At 36.5% G+C, this 22,965-nt stretch overlaps 1 protein-coding gene across 12 annotated transcripts in view; it reads left to right on the top strand.

The window, feature by feature from the left end:
• FRYL (FRY like transcription coactivator) overlaps nucleotides 1-22,965 on the top strand; it is a 160,583-nt gene that overhangs the window by 82,046 nt on the left and 55,572 nt on the right. For 7 of the 12 annotated variants that reach the window (XM_030492105.1, XM_030492097.1, XM_030492098.1 and 4 more), the window contains 16 exons: nucleotides 2,409-2,507; nucleotides 3,984-4,085; nucleotides 6,891-6,935; nucleotides 10,108-10,211; nucleotides 10,831-10,939; nucleotides 11,908-11,994; nucleotides 12,657-12,828; nucleotides 13,542-13,674; nucleotides 13,893-14,000; nucleotides 15,282-15,519; nucleotides 16,144-16,329; nucleotides 16,680-16,766; nucleotides 17,611-17,879; nucleotides 18,306-18,501; nucleotides 19,494-19,618; nucleotides 21,859-21,916. In XM_030492105.1, coding sequence (XP_030347965.1) covers nucleotides 2,409-2,507; nucleotides 3,984-4,085; nucleotides 6,891-6,935; nucleotides 10,108-10,211; nucleotides 10,831-10,939; nucleotides 11,908-11,994; nucleotides 12,657-12,828; nucleotides 13,542-13,674; nucleotides 13,893-14,000; nucleotides 15,282-15,519; nucleotides 16,144-16,329; nucleotides 16,680-16,766; nucleotides 17,611-17,879; nucleotides 18,306-18,501; nucleotides 19,494-19,618; nucleotides 21,859-21,916 — 2,118 coding nt within the window. Of the gene's footprint in view, nucleotides 1-2,408; nucleotides 2,508-3,983; nucleotides 4,086-6,890; nucleotides 6,936-10,107; nucleotides 10,212-10,830; nucleotides 10,940-11,907; nucleotides 11,995-12,656; nucleotides 12,829-13,541; nucleotides 13,675-13,892; nucleotides 14,001-15,281; nucleotides 15,520-16,143; nucleotides 16,330-16,679; nucleotides 16,767-17,610; nucleotides 17,880-18,305; nucleotides 18,502-19,493; nucleotides 19,619-21,858; nucleotides 21,917-22,965 lie in introns of those variants that run through there. The other 5 variants (XM_030492101.1, XM_030492102.1, XM_030492108.2 and 2 more) reach the window with 3 other exon arrangements.

The following is a 22,965-nucleotide window of genomic DNA, read 5'->3' as shown; positions in this document are numbered from 1 at the left end:
TACAGTGCCTGTAGTGCTGCTTGTAAGAGCGCTTTCAGTCAGGACAGGTTCTTCCCCTTTTGCCTAGGCCTTTTTGCTCAGTTGTGTAAAGCTTGGTCAATCCAAAATGGTAGTTGTATTAGCAAATGCTAGGCCACAGTGTGTTTCGCACACTGTCCCGAAAAATGGCAGGTGATGGCTCTATGTTATGACATAGGGCATATCTTGCTGTATATTGAGAACTGCGACATGCAGATCCCATTCTACAAAACAGGATCTACAAAGTCTAGCAAGCCAGGTGGGGATCCCATCTAAGCAAGCTCATAGGAAAAGAAAGATAAATCTGTCTGAACTTCTCTTCCTTCACTGGTCTCAACCTTGGGTTTTTTGTAAAAAAAGACTAGTAAGGAGAGAATCTTTCTTCTCAAGACATGACCACAATGAGATGGTGTTACTAATAGCTGTTTATTGACTGAAGTCTTAATCTTACCTGGGCATACTTATACTCTTCTAGAGAAGAATTTCTTGTCCTGTTAAAAAGTGAATGCACTTGTTGTTTTGAACAAAGTGAAAAGTACTTAGCATTTAGGTAAACACAAATATTAGTTTGCAAAATCATAATTTTAAATATAGTGAAAATTGCATGCATAGTAATGAGGTAGAAGCAGCATTTGGGAACTGTGACTATGTGGTGGTAGCCGCGGAGGCACACACGCTGGCTGTGCAGAGCATGTGTGGGGTTCTGTGGCTTGCTTCCTACAAGCATAGCCCGAATCAGCTCTTTAAATGGTTGGTGAGAGAGGCTTGATCTTTCTTTCCGGCTCGTTTTGTCTCTAGTAATTTCATACAAATGGAGCTTCTTAAACAGAATCGGAGAGTCCATCCCAGATTGAGATGCAGTTGAGAGGGCAGTCATTTTCTTGGAAGATGTGAGACAACTTTGAATCTTTTTGAAGGAGGTGAAGGAACTGAATCTAGATTTTTCTGCATCTTGGATACAGAAAATGGCTTAAGTGGGGAAGTTCTTGGGTTTTGGCATTGTGACGTCTTTACTGTTACTCTCTTGCTTAGTTATTCAGGCATTTTAAAAAATACGACCTGATTTGGACCCTTCAGGTACGATGGATGACAGCATATTTTACAGCAGGGAAGTTGAGGCTGATCTGTAAGACCAAGGTTATATCCCAAAGCAACAGCGTGGTGCTGGCAACACCTGACTAATTTCTTACATGGAGCTAGCTTAAGAATAGCAAAAGATAAAGAATTTGGGGGTATGTAGAAAGTGACTTAAAACATAACTACTTTCTCAGTTCTTTCCTTTTGGACTGTACACATTACAGAGATATTACATACTATTTTTTATGCTTCCCCTTCATGAATTTTTTCGGAGTGTTCTTAGCAAGGTGGACATGACATATCTTATTAATACCTTTGAGTAATAAAATCTAACAAAAAATTACCTTGTGTTGTAGGGAAATTATGAGTATAGAGGATCTCTTCCAGAAAAGCCAACCCCCTCTCCAAACATCCCACCCCTACGTCCTAATTAGATAAATAAAGCAGAAACACAGTAGTAAAATAGTAGATTAAGAATAATCATAGAATCATACAATTGTTAGGATTGGAAAGGACTTTTAAGATCATCTAGTTCCAACCTCCCTGCCATGGGCAGGGACACCTCACCCTAGACCATGTCACCCAAGGCTCTGTCCAGCCTGACCTTGGTCACTGCCAGGGATGGAGCATTTACCACTTCTTTGGGCAACCTAAATTAGGTTTAATTAGGATGTTTAAATGGATCATCACAGGTATCCAGAGAGAAGCTTAAGAGACTTGCAGAGGTTTTGATAAAAAAGGTAGCTGCCTGGTTTGTGGAAGTAAGGCTGCTCTGTATGCAAGGACAGACTGGGTTAAAAGGTGTAGGGCTCCATGTATCTGTTTCATTAATTCTAAAAGCCGAACTTTATATGGTTGGCTGGCTGGTAATACTGTGTGTCATTTCCTGAGTTTTCAGTTTTCAGAACTGGAGGCGCATTGAAGAGGGGAACAGTGAACAATTCATAGGGTTTTTTGTTTCTTTGTTTTTTAATATGTGAAATTATGTTTATAAAGAGTTTCAGTGTAGTTTTTATTTGTTAGTTGGTGGCAAATTTTCTTCTTTAACTTTTCTTCTTTAAATATGGTACACAGGCCATACAACAGGGATTTTTTTTTTTTGTGGGTTTGGGGTTTTGTTGTGGGGTCTTTGTAACTGTATGGGTGTAGTGTATGATATGATTTCTTATGCTTATATTTCAGATAAATACACTCAAATACTTATGTAGGATTTAACTTTCGAATGTTCTTGAACTCATGAACATCTTAATGTATATTTAAATTGCCTACAGTATAAACTTTTAAACCCATTTATGTGTGTATTTTTTTAATAGGCTGTTAAAAACGAAGTGAATGTGCCATGTTTGAAAAATTTTGTGGAGATGCTTTATCAGACTACCTTTGAATTGAGTTCAAGAAAGAAGCATTCACTGGTATTTTAAAGAAATATTTAAACTTCTCTATTTTGCATATCTTAGACTTTTAATCTAGTACATTATGTGAGAAAAAACTGACAGCTTATTAATTTAAATCTCAACTCCTCAGTTCAAGTATAATTAAATTCGCACTGTGCATATGCATTTGCTCTAATTTTGATTTGTTTGTGCAAGATACATGCTCTGTTTCCTCACTTTGGGGTTGTCTTCAAATCAATGCTTGGTTTTGATTATTTTAGTGGGTTTTAGCACAGAGTTATTTAACCTAATGTCTCTTCTAGAAAGAACTTGAATTGAGGGAGTCTGGTATTTAAATTATGTTTAGTTAAAAGTGTCAGACAAGACTTTTCCAGCCTGGTAGCAGCCTGTTAATAGCCCTGCTCTGCCTGTTTTCTCCTCCTCTCATATGCCTTTTTTTTTCCTTTCTCCAGTATTTTTTATTGCCTCTCTTGGGTATAAATCTGTGGGTTGTTTTTTCCCTAGGATTGCATCTTAGCTTGTCCCCTAAAACTGTATCTTAGCCAGGCTTTAAATCTCTTATTAATGCAGTATTTGGTAATTCTTGATGACCATGGCAGTCATGTTCCAAGTTGATTCACTTCACTTTGCTGGAAATGTGGAGCTAAATTTTGCATTACAGTTGGCATATTCAGTAACACAAGTGAATTTAAAATGATTTATTCTCACTTTCATGTTAGGGCTGAGCTTTACTTTCTGGTATTCTGAGCATATAAAGCATATGTCATTGGACGTGGTTAAACTTATGTAAGAATAACATAAAGTAGTTGATGCTGGCATTCACAATGTCATTTTATTTACGAAGTCAGAAGCATTGCTACGTCAAGATTATGATTTACATATTTATGCTTATTCTTTAATTTTGCTCCATAACAAGACAACCTGCAGTCAGATTTGGTATTAAATCACCATTGTGTGTGCTGTTAAAAGTATGTGGTGTTTAAACAAATCTTATGTTACGAAAGCAAAGCAAAGTCATGCTAGTCTGCATATTCAAAGAGTTTATTAAATTATGGTTCATTCCTTCCAAAAAGTGAACTTTGAGTACAAGTAACATTTCTGACAACCTAAAGTCTGCCTGAAGTTTTTACTAAGTTGATGATGTTTTTCCTGAATATTCATCTTGTAGGCGGTTCCCTCTCCCATGAATTAAACCATATGGTTGCAGGGAAGGAGGGAATATTGTGCCCAAGGGTGAGATCAGTTCTCAGTCTTTGAGATCAGGCCTTGCTAGGGGATGAGCTTCACCATGGTCCCACTGCCCTGGCCTTACACCATGAGCTCTTACAGTATGTAGATTGCCTGGCATCCATCTTGTAGTGCAGGGGAGAGGCTGTTGTGCAGTGCTGACACTGTGAGAGACAAGAACTGACTGTGTGCCTTATTCTCAATGTCCAAGACTTGGGAGGTCTGCAAAGAGCAATTTGATCAATTCTTTTTCCTCCCTACTCATAGGCTTTGTATCCATTGATCACCTGCCTCTTGTGTGTCAGTCAGAAACAGTTTTTTTTAAATAACTGGCACGTTTTCCTGCAGAACTGTTTGTCACATCTGAAGGTAAGAATCCTTTTCAATTCAGAAACTGCTGCAAATGGATAGCATTTATTCCAGTGTGTTGTCAGCATCCTTGTGCCAAATAAACAATGAATATTTGGCTGTTTAAACGGACACTGTGAAATACTTCTCTTAAAAAAAAAAAATTAACTGTCTTGTCTCCATTAGTATTAAACGTAGTAGTGAGTTTTTGTGATGTTTTTTAATGTTGGAAATAGATGTGGCCCCTTGGGGAGTATCAGTTTTATTGAGTAAAAGCTGCAGGAGAGGTATCTGCTAATAAACACTATTTATGCCAGAGAAAGTACAAACTGCAATTCTTCATGTGCAATATATATGTGAGAAAATACGTGGCTTGTTTACTCCTGTGTGGTAAATGCAAAATTTCTCTCTCTTGTTCACTTACTGAAGGATTAGAAAATGAATTGGGAGTTCAGGAAAGAGCTTATACCTACAGCCTGTGATACATGTTTCCCAAATAAAAATTACAGTGTCCCTTTAACTTGTGGCTTCAGTTGATATAATTGTAACCATGAGTTGGTTGATGAAGAGGTCAAGATACTTTGAAATTAGGGATCTGTTTTAATGACTTTCTTGTAACATTAACTGTTGTACATGTTCTTTCCTTAATTTTGATTAACACAGTTCATGATTCTGCCTAATGTATTGATTATGATAATCTTAATAAATTCTTTGATCCACTTCGCAATATTCATTCTGGTTAGGTATGAGTGGCAATTCCAAAGCTTATTAGTAAAATACATAAACCAGCATGAAGTCAAAAGGAAACAGGTTTAGCTGCTTGGATTGGGTCATTTTGTTTTCATGACATCTTTCACACTTTTCTGTTGCTTGTTGGGTTTTTGTATATTTTTCATCTAACATTGCAGTTCTTTTGCAATATTTGCCTTGATTTATGTTTTGTTGTTGATTTTGCTTATGGAGACTGCTTTTTGCTTTTGTTTTTAAAGCTTTTAAAAAAATTCTTTCAGTGTAGGAGTTGTGTTTTTCTGGCATAATGTCCATTGCTGATAATGGATTTATTAAAACTATAAATGCCATTAAGTTTAACTGGTAGTTGCTGAGCATGCATTTTATATTTTACTTAGTTTTGTTAACCACTAACAGCTTAACATGTTTACTGTAAGGCTCTATTCAGCAGAAATTCTACATATGAATTTCTGCAATTCAGAATTTGGAGTGTTACGATGCTGTGTCATCGATGAGTTATTTAGGATATTTTATGGCTTGGTTTAATTTGGCCCACCAAATATTGGTTCTATTGGTACTATTGTTTGGGTGCCTACCTTGTTCAGAAACTTTGTTGAGTTTACTCCTGAGAAATACACCTCCACTGTCCTCATGTGTCTTACGAATTAATGTGTTCCTTTGTTTCTGAAGCTAATTAAATGCGTGCACTCCGTAAAAAGTAATCTCATTAATTTATAAATCTGAATTTCACAGCAATTTAGTCTGTTAGATTTCCTCTTCCCCATTTTATTTCCTGATTTTCTAATGACTAAATTTATTTGGCAGTTACCTAAATATGTAAAGTGCAATAGGATTCCAAATCCATTGTCTCTAGTGCCTTTTATAATTTAATAAGTAGTTTTGAAAGTTACTGAGAGATACTTTAGAGTACTGAAAAGATTTGTCCACCCCTCCCGTGTAAGTTAAATTAACAAATTAACAAATGAAATAATGACAGTACTTGGACTCTATCGCAGGAATATTCTATGAAGAGTACAGGCCTGTTAGCAAGTCACCAAGAGGTAACATAAATCATGGATTCATGGTGCTCACTTCATTCCCTGGTGACTGCCCAGTGCAAACTCTTACCTAGCAATGAACACCATGTAGTCATGCTTTGGTGACAGGAATAAGCAATTTCCCATTTGCCCTGGTGTGAAAGTTCACATCTTTGTAGTTGCTCCACAGTAACTGATGCAAAGTATATTCATACCCTGCCTTACCCTGCAGTATTACGGTGCTGTGTTATACTTGATAATGCACCTGAAGCTGCTTTGAATCCTAATCTAGTCCTGGCAATATTTATTGCCCTTGTAAACTCTTAGTAGTGGTTTTTGATGCACACTACCTTTAGTTAGCCTCAAAGCAGGCTTATCGTATGGGGAAAACATCCTAGCCTTGCTGAAAGGAGGAAACGTAGGGGTCTGGGCCGATGCAAATAGCGGTTGTAAGAGTCAGTTTAGACTTGGAGTGTACCAAAGGGTGTCTTTTGGTATATGTACAGCTGGCTTTTTCCCACAAAGCAGTTGGGATGCTGTTTCAGCATTGAGCCCAGCAGGGCATTTCTTTACATACTGTAGTGTAGGCAAAATTCTGAATTTGTTCAGCAGACAATAACACTGGGTCAGTATTGTAAAACATGTTGCTTGCTTTTTGGATTAGTATTTAGATAGACTAATTCTAGCAGGTTTTGTCAGAAAAGTTGATAGATTCTAGGATGAAGCTGAGTTGTGGTATCCTTACCACCTCTTCTGGGGAGGAGAGGAAGGAACATGTAAGAAAACTGCTGAAATGGGAGAGCGAAGTGTCAGTATTTTTGCTCCACTCTTGGGTGGAAAAGAATAATTTTTTTTCACAGTTTAACCTTAGTGGCTGTTACCACAAAACCTTGAAAGTTGGCGGAATGTTTTCTGCCACTACAGCAAAACCCGTATTTCTACTGAATAGAGTCCTTACTAGACAGCTATCTGTTGGTTTTGTGCTTTTTTTCATCTAACATGCATGTGCCTTCCATTCTCATGTTTGTTATGTTTTGCTGTCTCACATTGCTTTATTTAGATGCCATCTAACAACAGTATCAGAAAACAAATAGAAACACTGCAGGTGAGTTAATGCGTTGTTGTAACTTAGTGAAATGTTGCTTTGTCTCATGTAAATACTTTGTTTTGGTTTGGGGTTTTTTATGTTAATTGTTGTATTTTGTCCTTTCCTTTCTTTGTAAAATCGCTGTTGGTACTATTAATAAGCAACAGGAGTAAGAATAGGTAATGTTTCAAAGATCTTTTTTTCTTGCCAGGGAGTAAACGAGAAAGATCAGAAAATTATCTAATGTCAATATTTTCTCTTGGGCATGAAAATGTGGCTTTGTGAGATTGAGTATCAATATCATAGCTGGTTTCCCTAAACAGCAGTGGACGTTTCCACTGGAAGTAAACTACCTATTCAGATGTATGTTTTTTCCTGGTAATTCATTTCAAAAAGTGTCTTGCATGCAAGCAAAGGTGAAAACATTTTCACAATTAAAAACCATGAAACTGATTTACTCTAACAATTTTCAGTGCACTAACTTGAAAGATGCTTGGTTTTGCAGGTTTTAAAAAGTAAAGATTGTTTTAGTTCAGAACAGAAGAAAAGTTTAACATCAGTATTAAAAAATATTTTTTTCAGTAAGTGACTACATTTGACTAACGTGGAAAAAATGCTATTTGTTTTCTTGCTCTTGTTGAGATATGTTTCATTGACTCATCTTAATGTGTCATGTAAGACCACAGTAGATTCGCTCTTTTTTGGCTTTGTAACAGAGATACGGTTTGTCACAGCTTATTCCATAGTCTGCTGATATAATTTATATTAAAAGCTTTAGGATTTTAGGCAAAACTATGTTTGGAAAAAACCCCAGATAGAGTGCTTCAAAATCTAACAGGCATCAGCTAAAGAGACTGAAATTCAGCCGGGTTGGTGAATTACATGGCCATATATACTGTATTCTAGTTGCAGTAATCTCAAACAGAAAAGGAAATACTGACATACTAACACCAAGTATATAAGCAGCGTGCCATAAATTAGATCAAAAAGCCATTTTCTTCTAGCATATTTGTTTAGTTCCTAAATATAGGAAGAAGTAATGAAAATTTTCAGTGCTTAAGAAATTAGAGGCATTTCTGGGTTTATTTTGTAACCCTTTTTAGAAGGTGAATGCCTCCTTATACTTCCCTCCTCAACAAAGAAGCAAACTTTGTCATAATTAATCAGAAGTAGCTATACTGATGATAAACCTCCTAACAGATGGATGTCGTTAACACATTGTAAAGTACCTGCTACCTCTACATTTTTTTAATTAGATGATTGAAAGCCAATAGTAAATTTTGTTTTTCTTCTGCACCTGTAAATCAAGCTCCCATTGGAATATTTGAAGTAAGAAAATTCAAGTATTACTTGGTTCTAGACACTGCATTTCAGATAGACTTTGATAATGTGTGTACTACCAATGGATTCACCAGCCTATTTTGAACATCAAGAACTGTTGGCCTGTAGATTAAATATGATGAGTAATAATACCATGGGTTTTTTGATGTTCAAGTTGATTAAAATCAAAGCTATCACAGTTTCACCTTCCTGTGCAATTGTGAGTGTTTGCTGCTTCTTCACAGTAGCACTGCTGGTAGATTAACTGGAGAGTTAATTTAACAGTGGGACAGTTCTCTGTTCTAATACTAACCAAGGACAGGTGTAACTTTTTTACTGGTTAGATTTTGTGCAGATCACCATCAATTTACCCACTGCCTAGTTGCAGGTGTGCTAAATGAGAGGCGATGGCAGGAGCACATAGATGAGTGTGAAGGGAGGGTAGAACAGCATTGTCACTGGCATAGACTGGGTTATAAAGTCATATATGTTAATTTTCTGTGAAATACCACTTGTGCCTCTGTGATTTTGTGATAGGCTTTAGCGTTTCTTAAAGTAAGCTGCTGCCAAAACAAATAGTCCTGACCCACCCATCTTAAAGCCATCCAGATTACTCTCCTTCGTATAGTCTATTGCAGAGACATGGCCATGAAATTATTTGAATCAGCTTAATGGTGTGAGTTGGACTTTCTTACTGCTAGAGTCAATGCAAAGGGAGCAGTGAGAGATTGCAGAGGAGGGAACCAAGGGTGAAACCATCTCTTTTCAAACAGTATGGTCTTAAATGCAGTTACACCCTTTGTGAAACTGCACTCCACTTGTCCTGGGAGAACAAAGTAGTCTGCTATTCTGACTTATTGGCTTGCGGTAGAGGCCACAAAATGTGAAATTAGTTAGGTTCAAGCCATCATATAGGTAGGTCTCGAAACAAAGAGACTTAACTGGAAATGGGGAAGGTCTGGTTTGGCGGTTCTTTTTTTGGGGTGGTGTAGGGTGGTGTTTGCTGCGTTTTGGTTTTTTTGGGGTTTTTTTTTAGAACTGAGAGAATGCCTAAAAGGATGACACCTGGGAATCATGTATTCTGTTTGTAAGGTCATACTTGTGTACCAGTTGGAATATACTTATGTACATTTTAGCTACTTATTGGGTTACACAGTTTCAGAGCTAGGAGGAGCAAAACTAAACTCCTAGTAGCAGCTTTAAGAGAAAAATGATATATATGTTTTTCATATGTTGCATAATTTAAACTGAATTATGGCACAAGAATTTATAGTAATTCAAGAGAAAGCTAGCTTAATTGTTACAATAAAAATCAATTTAAAGTGAGTAAACACTAATACAACCCAAGGAAATGGCAAAGTTGGGTGAAGCCTGGAGGGCACACCCAGAGAAGCATCCTTGTGTGCCTGCCTTCTTTTGCATTCGTTTCTTCCGCACCTCGTACTGTCTGCTGTCATAAACTGAATGGTGGATGTAGACTTTGTGTCTGAGCCAAAGCAGCTACTCCGATGTTTTAGACAAACTAAGTTGGTTTGCTATGAAGAAAGTATTCGTTACAAATGGCTTTCTGAGAAAAGTTCTTTAAGCAGTACACTCTCGGTGTTCATCTTAAGAGGAATATCTGCCTTTTAGTTACTTCTCTGCTATCAGAGTGAAAGACACGTGAAATACCCTGGAATTACTAGTTAAATATTCAGGTAGGATTGGAAATAGGCAATACAGTGGTGTTTTTATGAAAACACTTTAAAACTTGTAGTCAGTATTAAACATATCAGTTTTCACTGTTATTCTCAAAAGTCAAAAGAGTAAAAATTGAATTTTCTTAGTGTCTCACAGGCAACAGTAACTGTATTTTTCATTTATTTTACAGAATAAAGATCCCAAAATGTCCCGAGTTGCACTGGAATCTTTGTATAGGTTATTGTGGGTTTATGTTATTAGAATAAAATGTGAAAGCAACACTGTAACTCAAAGGTAAGTTCATTATGCAAAGGGTTTTAAACTATTGATTGATGAGTTGTTTCCCCCACTCCCCCCGGTGATGTCAAAAGAGATGGGATGGTCTAGTCAGGTAAACAGGGGAACAAAGTCTTCATCTCAAAAGAGGAAACCAAAAGAACTTGATTATTTTGATGAGGAGAAAGAATTGAATCACCATTGATCCTTGCAGGGACATGCAGGGGTAGAAGAGGACAGAGAGATAAGCAGCAAGAAATATATTAAAGTTAAAAGGCACTAATGGTAGCAGAACAAATAGGGTATGAAATGGCCATCACTAAGTTTGGGCTGGAAATGAAAAGTTTTTCTTCATAAATTTAGCAGCATGAGAATTTGAAATAGTCATTCAGATTTCCCCCCCACCCGTGACTAACTAGTGTAATGCAGGATCTTGGTCACTTTATGTATGAACCCAGATACTGTTGCCTGTGACAGCAGAGGGCTATACTTTCTACAAGCAGTCATACCAGTTATATGCTTGTTCTATGCTTCTGTATTATTTAGTAGTAAACCCCCCTCCAGATTTGAACTTTAACATCTCTGCTATTATTAAAAAGTTATTTTAAAAAGTTGTTTTGTTTCTAAATCCCTGTAGCCGTCTCATGAGCATTGTATCAGCACTTTTCCCAAAAGGATCACGTAGTGTGGTCCCGCGAGACACACCTCTGAATATATTTGTGAAGATTATTCAGTTCATTGCTCAGGTAAGAATGTGTCTAGGTAGAGCTAAAAGAATGAGATGAACATTATTTGGAAGAAATATAAATTTAAGGTTGGCTTTGGAAATACTTGCATTGAATTAATGGTCTTCTGTCTTGAGCAGAATTTCTGCAAATATGTATAACAAATGAAATTACTTGTTCTGTTTCTACCTGTGGCAAAGTTATTTTACTTAAACTTCAATAACTGTTGTGTATGAAAATTATGATGATTTATATTTACATTTGTATTGCACTGTTGTGGGGGTGTGTGTATATAAATACACTAATATAATTAGTATATTCTATAATAATATTTTTATAAGGGAAAGAGCATTTGAACAGCGATATCCACTTACATTTAGCCTGGAGACTAGCTTCTGTAAACAGGAAAAATATGCAATGCATGCAGTACTTTGTGGTTAGTATTGCATTATGATTTATATTATTTTAGATGCTTCTGTTGTCCTAATACCAAAATGCAGGATATGATCTCACAAGACAAGCTCTCATTCATCTATAACCTTATAGATCAGAGCATGTTTTCCTGTCTTACAGGCAGCTTGTCTGTGCTGCAGCTTCCAAGATGTTTTTCTTCTGACCATACAGGGATGAGGCAGGACACATTGCACTATTTATGTTTCCTAGGGCTCCTCTTTCTGTAACTTAATTTTTACTTACCTAAAACAGTTCAGCTTATTTGTAGAAATGTGTTTGAGCAGAATTGTCTGGGAATTTTTTTTAGGAGAAATGGTTCAACAGTGTCAGGAGATGAGCCGTATTAAATTGTACTACATTTCAAAAAACCAACATTAAGTCAGAAGAATAAATAGGAAATAAGGAATATTTTAAAATCTCTTTATTTTTTTAAGCTTTTAAGAGTTGATACCCAGCAGCTGTGCAAAGCCAAGAAATTAAACTATACATATTAACAGAAAAGAGATGATCATATCAATCTATTTTTCCCTTTATAGGAACGTTTGGATTTTGCAATGAAAGAAATAATATTTGATCTTCTTAGTGTTGGAAAATCTCCTAAAACCTTCACTATTAATCCAGAGGTAAGAAAAGCTCATTAGTTGCATGCAGCGAGAACTGGGCATTGGGGTACTTTTGGGGGAAAGCGGTTAACTATTTTTGAGCCAGGATGAAAGCAGATTAATGGATATCCGAAAGGGTGTTCTACTAAAACTAAAGAAGTAATTGTAGTCGTGCACACTTGCTGTTTCATTTCCAGTGTTTAAGCTAGTAACAGTTCTACTGAGTTCAGACTCATTTCAGCAATAGCTTAAGTATGTGTGAATTTTTGTTACAGTATAACTGTAAAGCCTTTTTTCAGGGAAGTCATTCCTAGCTCTTATGGTTCCAGACCCAGTCTAACAGATGAGAGCTTTAAGCAATGTCTGTCTTCAGTATGTCATTCTTGAGATTCATATTAAATCCTCCAGTGCCCTGCAATATAAAATTTTCAGTATATTAGCCTGTGCCAAATCAGTTAAGTGGAATCAGAGTTGTGGGGAGGCACTCAAGGCTTAAACTTTATTCTTTTTATTTCATTACTCTAACGTGTAACATTTAAATTAATGCCTCTCCTACTGGAACCATACTGCTCTGTTTAAAAGAGAGGAAAAATGCAATTCATGTTTGCCTTGTCTTTGTTACTTTAATGTTATCATTTCTTCTGTTTCCTCTTTCCTTTTTCTTCTCTTTTTTACTCTTGAAGAGGATGAATATTGGCCTCAGAGTCTTCCTTGTCATAGCAGACAGCTTGCAGCAGAAAGATGGCGAACCACCAATGCCAACAACAGGAGTTGTTCTTCCCTCAGGAAATACTCTGCGTGTGAAGAAAATTTTTCTTAATAAAACACTGACAGATGAGGAAGCAAAAGTTATAGGTATGTTGTATTCTTTCCTAAGTTGGCATTCCAGTATGTGTGTATGTGTTTTCAATTATTCTCAAGCAGTACATTTGTGTAACTTTGTTTCTGTATTTATTTTCATTGTTAGAGAGAATCCAGTGATAGTCTGTTGTAACAGAATTGCTTTGATTCTTTAGAGAGGGCTGCTAGACAGTATTGACCTTTTGGTACCCAAGACAAAATCCATGACTTTTTTTGAAGTGTTTTGTGCTGCCAAATTAGCACAAAGAAGCCTGAGTGCAGTTAGTGTGGTAAACAGCATGGCCATATTTGTTGCCTTGATGTCACTCTAGAATATCCCACATGTCCCACAGCTGAAGTGGAGTAAGACAGTTTTGATACCTACATTCTATTGATCTTCAGTGGATGAGGTAGTTGTTTCTCAAGGACTGTTTCAGCATGTAAAATTTAGATTAGAACTAAATTGCTTGGAATTGAGAAAATGGAAAAGCAGCTAACGATTGCTTCCTTGTTTATGTTCTTTCTGAAACTTCTAGGTTCATACAATACCTACTACTACTCAATAATATGCATTTCTTTTGACACTTAAACTGTGTGTTTCGTGTCATGTTTTGTACAAGAAGAAAATTGTCCTAAACTGAATAAGTGACAAATATTTTAATAAAAAAAATATGAAAATTAAATGAAAACAAATGAAAGAGGTGATCGTATCTGTTATGGCTTTTCAGGAATGTCCATATACTACCCTCAAGTCAGAAAAGCGCTGGACAGCATTCTTAGGCATTTGGACAAAGAAGTTGGAAGGCCCATGTGCATGACTAGTGTGCAGATGTCCAATAAAGAACCTGAAGACATGATTACGTACGTACTGAATTACAGTGTTTTCACTGTCACGGTTTTGCTGGTTTTGTGCTGTAATGTTGCAAATGCCATCACTAATGCATTACAATTGTTGGCTTTCTACTTGACTATTAAATGATTGTTAATTTCATTAAATAGTGATAAAGCTCCTTAGTTTTGACGTGAAGTTTAAAATGTTTGTGGTGTACTGAAGTAGAACGCTCCTGTTTTTTTTGTAGGGGTGAGAGAAAACCTAAGATAGATTTATTCAGAACTTGCATTGCTGCTATCCCAAGACTGATTCCAGATGGCATGAGCAGGACTGACCTCATTGAATTGCTTGCAAGGTAAGAGAAATAAAAGTCTGCTCTTAATGGATGTTCCTTTTAAATGCCATGTGTATAAGAGTTTGTCATGTAGTGTGAGTCCACTGCAACAGAATCCATTCTTATTCCTGTCTACCCTCTGCAATTGGTGAAGCTACTGGCTAGAGTAGCAGGAGGTAAATTTATCCTGAAGATCTTGCACTTTTTTAGAGATATTTTTTTGAGAAGGAGTTCATTTCTGTTCTCTGTTTTTTGCACTTGCCTTACCTTTTGTTACTACAAACACAGTTTTTCCCTTTTTTCTTTTTTCTTGCAATTTCTAGTACTGCAAACTGTCATAAAAGTATTGCTTGACATTACCAAAATGTAAGGCAGGGCACTTAGGGGAAACATTTTTTCTTTTCTCTACTAATTCTTCTTCCTTTTTCCTTTTATTTTTTTTTTTTTTTTTTAATCCAACATTACCCCTATTCTTCCATCTCTTATCTCAATTTAAATTGAATGTGCCTTATCAGTACTGATAAGTAGTTGAGACAACTGGGCAGCCAGGTACAGGTGGATAAACTGAGCATTCAGTGAGAGTATGTAGTTGTGGGGCATGCAGGCAGTCTTTACATGTTACTAGAGTGATAAACCTTCCTCTTTAAAACTTTATTTATTTAGTACAGGAATGGTGTTTGTGCCGAAATACAGGATAGCTTTTAAAAAGATTTGAAATTATATATTCATTGTCATATAATGTATTAAGTTACATCTATTAAAAAGTTAATAATAATTTGAGAGAATAAGATTTTTCTAAAGCTTTTTCTTCATTGTCAAAAATCACATAAAAGACATGAAGTACTAAGTAATAATACAGTACTTGATGTTTCATCTACCATAGTGGGTTGAGACATGATTTTAAGTACGTATGCAAAGGTTTTTTTGATGAGTAAAGCTGCTTTATCTTAAAAATTAATTTGTTCTTTCCAATTCTAATTTGACGAAAATAGCCTGTACATCACAGGGTGCCTGAATACTGAGCTCTAAGGTGGACTCAGATTCATGCAGTGATGTGTCTATATGAAAGACTTGACAATATCTCTGAAATTATTTTTTTATACTAAGTTTTATGAAGTCTTGCATTATTAGTAGCACCTTCTGTTAGTAGCCATTTTCAGGTGTATTCAGTGCAGAACATGAATCTGTGTGGAAGTATTCTACATTGTACAGTAAAGAAAGAAGAGTTGACACCGTAATTTATAAAGGCTGGTTAAGAATATGCCAATCGAGGGTGATGATACCGGTATTTTTTCTAAACAGGCTGACAATTCATATGGATGAAGAACTTCGTGCCTTGGCTTTCAATACTCTCCAAGCATTAATGCTTGATTTTCCAGATTGGCGGGAAGATGTTCTTTCAGGATTTGTATATTTTATTGTGCGTGAAGTGACTGACATCCACCCAACGCTTCTTGACAATGCAGTAAAAATGTTAGTGCAGCTCATAAATCAGTGGAAACAAGCAGCCCAAATGCACAATAAAAACCAAGATTCTCAGGTATTTCTAAATAAGGTCCTTTGATGTTAAAACGTGGTTTGACTCTACATACAATTTTACTAGTAGGCTTTATTGGTTTTATTAAGTAATAAAAATTAGAGTTCTTGAAAATTTTTAAACATTATTTTAAATCAGCATTTTTGGGGAAAAAAAAGAAGAAAACATTAGTATTAAGTATTACCTAAACACTAATTCATGTCCACATTTTTGCTTACATCAAAAGTCATCAAGTGTAATTGGAAATATATTAAGTAGGAGTGGTTAAACAGTAGAACTAGAAAAAAAACGTGATTTTTTGCTAGCAAACAGAAAAGGTTCAGATAATTTAATTTTATACAATCCTATTTGTAAGAGTATTACTTACTTTTTTTAATTTTGCCCTCACTGTGTCATTCTCATTAGAAAATGAAATAAGACATACATTCTTGTATTTGGACTGAATTCAGAGATACTTAAAAAACAAAGTAGCTCGTATTATGCCATTCCCATAATACAAAATTTGACTAGTAGCCAAACAAGATCTAAATATTGTGTGATGAATTCTGCCATCTCCAATAAGGGGGCTATAGCTTGATTGTATTTACTTTTTTCTTAACTTGCTTAACTTCTGCATCTTTTTCTTAGCGTGGTGTATCCAATGGGGCTGCCCATACCCTTCCTCTGGAGAGGACCCTTTATTCCAGTGTGTTCCATGTGGTGGAAGGCTTTGCTTTGGTCATCCTTTGCAGCACAAGGCCTGCCACCAGGAGATTGGCTGTCAGTGTTCTCAGAGAAATAAGGGCCTTGTTCACAGTTCTAGAGATTTCTAAGGTAAGAACTGATGATCCATTCTTGTGACTGCTTAAGGAAACTGCTTTTATCTTGACTTTGAGCTTTTTGGGTTCAAACTTAAATAGGGAAAGTTTAGGTTAGATATAAGGAAGAAGTTCTTTACTGTGAGGGTGGTGAGGCACTGGAATGGGTTGCCCAAGGAAGTTGTGAATGCTCCATCCCTGGCAGTGTTCAAGGCCAGGCTGGATGGAGTCTTGGGTGACATGGTTTAGTGCAAGGTGTCCCTGCCCATGGCAGGGGGGTTGGAACTAGATGATCTTAAGATCCCTTCCAACCCGAACCGTTCTACGATTCTATGTTTTTTGTGCTTTGCATTTTTTCTTTTGTAGAGTGATGATGAGTTGGCTATAGATGTAATGGACAGACTGAGTGCTACTATCCTGGAGAGTTTCATACATCTCACTGGGGCTGACCAGGTAGGAGAGGTTTTATGTAAAGTTGAATGTAAGATGAGGTAATTCTGCAAAAAAAATTGTATCTATTTTAAATGGTAGTGTTACTATGTTCATGCTAACTTCACTGGCAATTTATCACCTTAAAAAAACACGTAAACGAATCAACCCAGCCAAAGGGGAAAACAAACAAACAAACAAAACCAGAACAAAACCCCACGCAAACAGCAGAACAACAAACAACAAGAACTCAGGGAATGTTGTGAGGCTGACCCCACGATTATATGTTTTCTGATCAATAGTGTGTCATTATGACCACCATATACACACAGACAGCTATATCCATAACTGTTTTTTCTCCTCTTGCTCATAGATTACAGATTCTTTGAAGGAAAGACGACTGCCTTTTTGTGCAGCAGTACAGTGTCTTAATACGCAGCGTGTCTTTTATCTATGATGAAAGCTATAGCTATCAATGAATAACAACTGAATTTCATATTTATGTACTTATTACTAACTCTTAAGTATCAAGGTAAAGGTCTTTTAGGTTTAGGAAACAAAGTGGAGGTCAGTAGTAAGGCTTTTAGAGTGCAGAATCTTCTGGAAGAGAATTAAGTCAACAGGAGTGAAAGGGCCTTTTCTGGAATTTACTATTTCCTAATACTCAGTTCCTTCCCAAACACCATTTTTATAAAACCGTCCACATTAGGAACTTCAAAAAACCCCAACGCATAAATTAAGTAATGTTTTATCTATTCCAAATGTGATTTTGACACTGATACTTTATTAGATATTTAACAACAAAAAGATTGTTACTTAATATACATAGATATTAAATATTGCCATGTTCTCTTTTTTATGCACACAGACTACTTTACTGTACTGTCCCAGTTCAATAGATTTACAAACTCTGGCTGACTGGAATTCCTCCCCCATCAGCCACCAGTTTGATGTGGTCAGTCCATCACATATATGGATATTTGCACATGTGACTCAAGGCCAAGATCCATGGATTATAAGCCTCTCAAGTTTTATGAAACAGGAAAATCTTCCAAAACACTGCCCAACAGCTGTAAGCTATGCTTGGACATTTGCGTATACCAGACTCCAACTGCTGTCTCCACAAGTGGATATAAAGTAAGTTAATTTCTAAAGTAAATACAATATATTATGTTGAGTATTCTTCCAAGATTTATCACTATTGTAATGTCCTTATGTTTCAGAGAGGTGACGTATGGACCATTAATATTTTCTGTGAGTTTAATTGAGCTTTATATAACAAAAAATTGAAGTAGTTCTATCAGGGGAAAAAAAACTTACCTGCTTTAAAGATTAATTATTTCATTCCTTCAGCCATATCATAGTTAAACAGATTTGGCCATAAAAGAGCATATGTTATTGAGGTACAGGTCTGTTCTGAACTGTTCAGAGTTTAACATGTCAACAATTTTGGAAGCAATGGCATATGCATAATTGAAGAATAAATTCAGTGGAAAGCCAAAGTGAAACCTGGTAAGCTTTATTTACTACACTGAACTTTTTATTATTTTTTTTTTTTAATAGCAGCCCTATCAATGCAAAGAAAGTGAATACTACTACAAGCAGTGACTCCTATATTGGGCTCTGGAGAAACTACCTGATTCTTTGCTGCAGTGCAGCATCTTCTTCAAACTCCTGCACCTCCACAGGCTCTGTGAGATGTTCCCCTCCTGAGACGCTGGCGTCTACTCCCGACAGTGGTTACAGCATTGATTCAAGAGTAGGTTCTTCTAATGCTTACCGTAAATAAGTCTGCATGTTATTAGAAGTAGAAATACCTGAGGTTTATAATAACTATCATGATTCTTAGAAACTGGTGTAAATTGTCTGAAAACATGTTTTGGAATACATTTGTCTTTCATTTGTTTAGGATAGTGCTTTAGTTCGCTTCTCCTTATCCGTACTGTAGAGACTTTTCTTGCTTATGTATTTCTAAGGCAAAATCTAGTCATGTAATGAAAATCTTAACCCAATCTCAAAGTCTTATCTAGTGGTAACGAGGAAGTGGTTTGTTTACTATTAAGGGCTGGGTGGTTTTTTTTTTCTATCAGTAGACTTCTGCAATTCTGAGCAAAAAGCCTTTTATTTCAGAAACTGAAACAGCTACCTATTCAGGCATGATGTATCTTGTTATATTTTTCCCGTCTGCCTTGCTTCATATCACATGCAGATTTTTTTATTTTTCTGCCCCTCTCCTTTGCTTCTTTTTGTTTTTCTCCTTCTTGGCTTCCTGTAGAAGGTACAGAAGAGATGAGGATAACTCATGACCTATGCGGCAGATTTTTGGCAGAAGTAGCCTATTCAACTTGTTTGTTACCAAGATCCTTTCCCTAAATCTGAGAAAGTGTAGCCTGAAATTCAGCTTCGTTCTTCTTGAGAGCCACAACGGAGTCTAAGTAGTTGGACACGAGAAGCCTGCTTCCTCTGCCTAATGAGGGCAGATACACTTAACATGCAAAGCATCTGTTTATCCTGTTGAGGCATTCATTGTCATCTGACAATGAAAATTCAATTATACAAGGAATGGAGAAGTAGTTAATACTGTTTTACTATTTCAGAAAGTCTTTCTCCATGTCAAAATGATAAAAATGAAACTTTTTAAGTCACTGATCAGTGTGAGAAGGATGTAAAATTACAGCACATGTTTTAATGTCACACCACCTGATTGTTTGGTAACTGCTTCATTATGCTTGATTCTGGTTTTCTTCTTAGATCATTGGCATTCCATCCCCTTCCTCCCTGTTTAAGCACATAGTTCCAATGATGCGCTCTGAGAGCATGGAAATTACAGAATCCCTTGTGCTGGGACTTGGCAGGACCAACCCAGGAGCTTTCAGGTAACTGTTGTGTTTCGTCTGTTTTTATGCTAATTGATTACAAAGTGGGAGATCAGAGCTCAGAAAAAAAGGTTTGCTTTGTTTTAAGAAAAAAGCTGTGAAAAGTTATTACCGCTGTCTTTTCTACCATTTAGTGGTGTGATAAAGATTGTTAGAGGTTTAAATAATTTTATGTAGAGCTCATGTCTGCATGAAGAAAAAGAAGGTAGTCGAAACAAAATAAACAGCTGCCTTTTATTGATACTAAAAGCTGCCCTTATATGAAAGAGCAGTGTGCACGGACTATGAAAATTTGAAGTGTTAATTATAATCACATTTGTAAGAGTTATTGAACTCTCCTTATTGGTATTGCGAACAAACATATGTTTCTGAGCTCTTTGTGTGTAGGAGTTTCGTGGTAACTGTATTCTAAAAATAGATTTTTGGATCAAGCTGAAGAAAACCCAGTTACAACTGTGTTCTGATGAATACTGGAGCTTCTGAAATCCCTCTCCACATTTTCTTTTTTTTCCCTGAGTAAACTTCGTGTAACTTCATAACTCATACACCTTTCTCATGCGTTGTACCAACGTGAAGTCCGTGTGGCTTAGTGGATTAGTTTGAGTGCTGGTAACTGTGTTCTGCTGTAGCAGAATTAAATCTGTGCCAAGTAACTTGTTCTGTCAATTTCATACATCTTGTTCAAGGTATTTGGATTCAGATCATAATCCTAAACTTCTGGTTACTCTACTGTGACAAGTCTTTATATAATTGTTGGAGTCAAAATGGTCTGTCTAGCCATCGTGGCATTCCTGCCTCAACTGAGATTTGCTTTTCTTCAGATCCTAATGTACTGTACTGTCAGTGTCTATTACAAATCCACTGAGGTGAAAAGACAGCTCTATGCCATGAGTTTTAAAATGCATCTCTGTGTTGCTTTTGTCAACTGACAACTCTCTAAGGAGGATGGATGAAGAGGGAAAACGTTTCTAATGACCAGCTTTTTTCCTCTGTCCGAGATGCTTACTCACACCAGATGCTAACTGTATCCCACCCTTCACCATTGCAGCTCTGTGCCAATTTGTTGTTTTGGTTTTTTTTATTAAGCACCGTTCTGCTCATCCTGTTGTTTTTCCCTTGGGAACTTTTTTCTATATAGGTTATACGTATATGCAGTCCTCTGAAACTTCCCAGAAAGATCCTTTGTTTTCTGTTTCTGATCATTACATGTTCTTGAACTTGTCTGGATGTCTCTTGCTCTCCAGTGGAAGCTGACCCTTTACTATGTTTTAGCACAAAAAAAGCTTCCTCCAAATTCTTTTCTCTGTTTTCTATGTTTGGAAGGAAGCATAAAACAATCCCTAACTATGCTTAAGTCTCTGGTGATTGAGCACAGCACAAAAGTTTGTGCAGCTTTCTGGTCACTTGGACCCATTCTCTGAAGGTGAACCTTTGAATGATGTAGCAGAGGAGTCATTCATTTACCATGAAAACTTGGAGCAGTTTATGCTTTTGATATGCCTGAATTACAATAGCATGGGAAGTAATGTATCACCTTCCCAATCTAAAGTGGAGGTGGTAGTTATTTTGTTAACAAATATTTAAGTAAAAAAAATTGTTTTTACCTTAGTATTTTGTCTGCATAGATTCATACTACTGATCACCTTTCCCTGTCCCCTTTTTGGAGTTACTAGAGAGTCTTACTATGGCTGAGGGAACTGAGTAGTAAGGACTGTGGAGCTTCAGAACAAATAGGGAATGTAACCAAAGCATCAACTCATGTTGCTTTTCAGTTTTCATAGAGACTAGTCTGACTTCTGTCAGCTTAGCATTATTTGCCTTAGAGAAAGAGTCTTTATCAACAACTAAATGCATCATGACAACTCAAAGAGCATTGTATGATAAGTTGCCAACATCTTTTTTTTTTTTCCTAAGAGTATCTGTTTGCACCATAAGGCTTTGTTAAACCCTGAATATGAAAGTAAATGAAATCATTTGTGATAGAAATATGCCGTAATGCTTGGTGAATGCAAATTTAGTGGTAATTAGAGACATCTGTTTAGTTGTCTGTCTTTAAATTGGGAGAATATCTTTCTAGGGAATATCTCTTTAAATGCTGATTTATTTCAGAAAGCTACAGGTAAAGAAAGAAAACCTGAGGGTATTTTAACGTGTAATACTAGTTGCTGTGAAACATCTTTCAGTTGAGATGTTAATTTAATGGTTGTTTTTATTCTTTTAATTCTTTTATTTTAATTCAGGGAACTAATAGAAGAATTACATCCTATAATTAAGGAAGCACTTGAAAGAAGGCCAGAGGTAATTAGATATTTTCCACTATATTCAGTACACAGTTTTAACAATCTTCTTACGAATGGTAGTAAAGAAATGTTGGTTATATTCTTTAATTTCTGCAGCCCAAAACTGTCAGATACCAGATAAAAAGGTGAGATGTTATGTCTTTAAATGGTTATGAGGTGTTTACAGAGCTTTGTTTGTTTTGAGCTCTGTATTATTCCTGTATCAGACCTTCTGTTTCAAAAAAACCTGTAACCTTTTCTTTTTGCCTTAGAGTAGCTTTACACAGTTGTTACATTATTGTATCATCATTAACATGCCCACAATTAGTAGTAGCTAAGATGTGGAATGAAGTTCTGCTGTCTACCAACTGTTGGTTTGGGGTTTTTTTGGGGTTTTGTGGGTGGAGAGGGTGTTTGGTTTGGTTTTGGTTGTTTTGTTGGTGGTTTTTTTGGTGGTGAAAAAGGCTGTAATCTCACCTGACTGGCTGCTCTGACTGAAAATTTTTTGATGGAGGGCACGTTTTACAGCAAGGTTTAGAAGCCTCAGTAGGTGGTCATAGAAATAATAATCTCCACAAACGCAAGTTCAGAGGTGATTGCTCATTATTTTTTGTGGTAACTGTAATATGCTTATTAGTAACAAATTTGTAATTAAATACAGATGACAGGAAGGAACATCACTTCTCTTTAAAAATGTTACTGGGCTGTAGTGTATTTTGGAAGTCTTGTACGCAAATCATAGAATAGTTTGGGTTGGAAGGGGTCTTTAAAGGTCATCTAGACCAATCCCCCCTGCAGTGGGCAGGGACATCTCCAACTAGATTAGGTTGCTCAGAGCCCCATCCACCCTGGCCTTCAAAGTTTCCAGGAATAGGATATTTACCACTTCTTTGGGCAACCTCTGCCAGTGTTTCACCACCCTCATCGTAAAAAATGTCATCCTTATGTCTAGTCTGAATCTCCCCTCTTTTAGTTTAAAACCATTGTCTCTTGTCCTACTGCAACAAGCCCTGCTAAAATGTTTTTCCCCATCTCTCTTATAAGCTCTGTTTAAGTACTGAAGGGCCG

The sequence above is a fragment of the Strigops habroptila genome, chromosome 7, assembly GCF_004027225.2.
Source record: "Strigops habroptila isolate Jane chromosome 7, bStrHab1.2.pri, whole genome shotgun sequence".
NCBI classification, from domain to species: Eukaryota; Metazoa; Chordata; class Aves; order Psittaciformes; family Psittacidae; genus Strigops; species Strigops habroptila.
The sequence above is the reverse complement of the archived record's forward strand: the minus strand, read 5'-3'. Positions and strand labels throughout refer to the sequence as shown.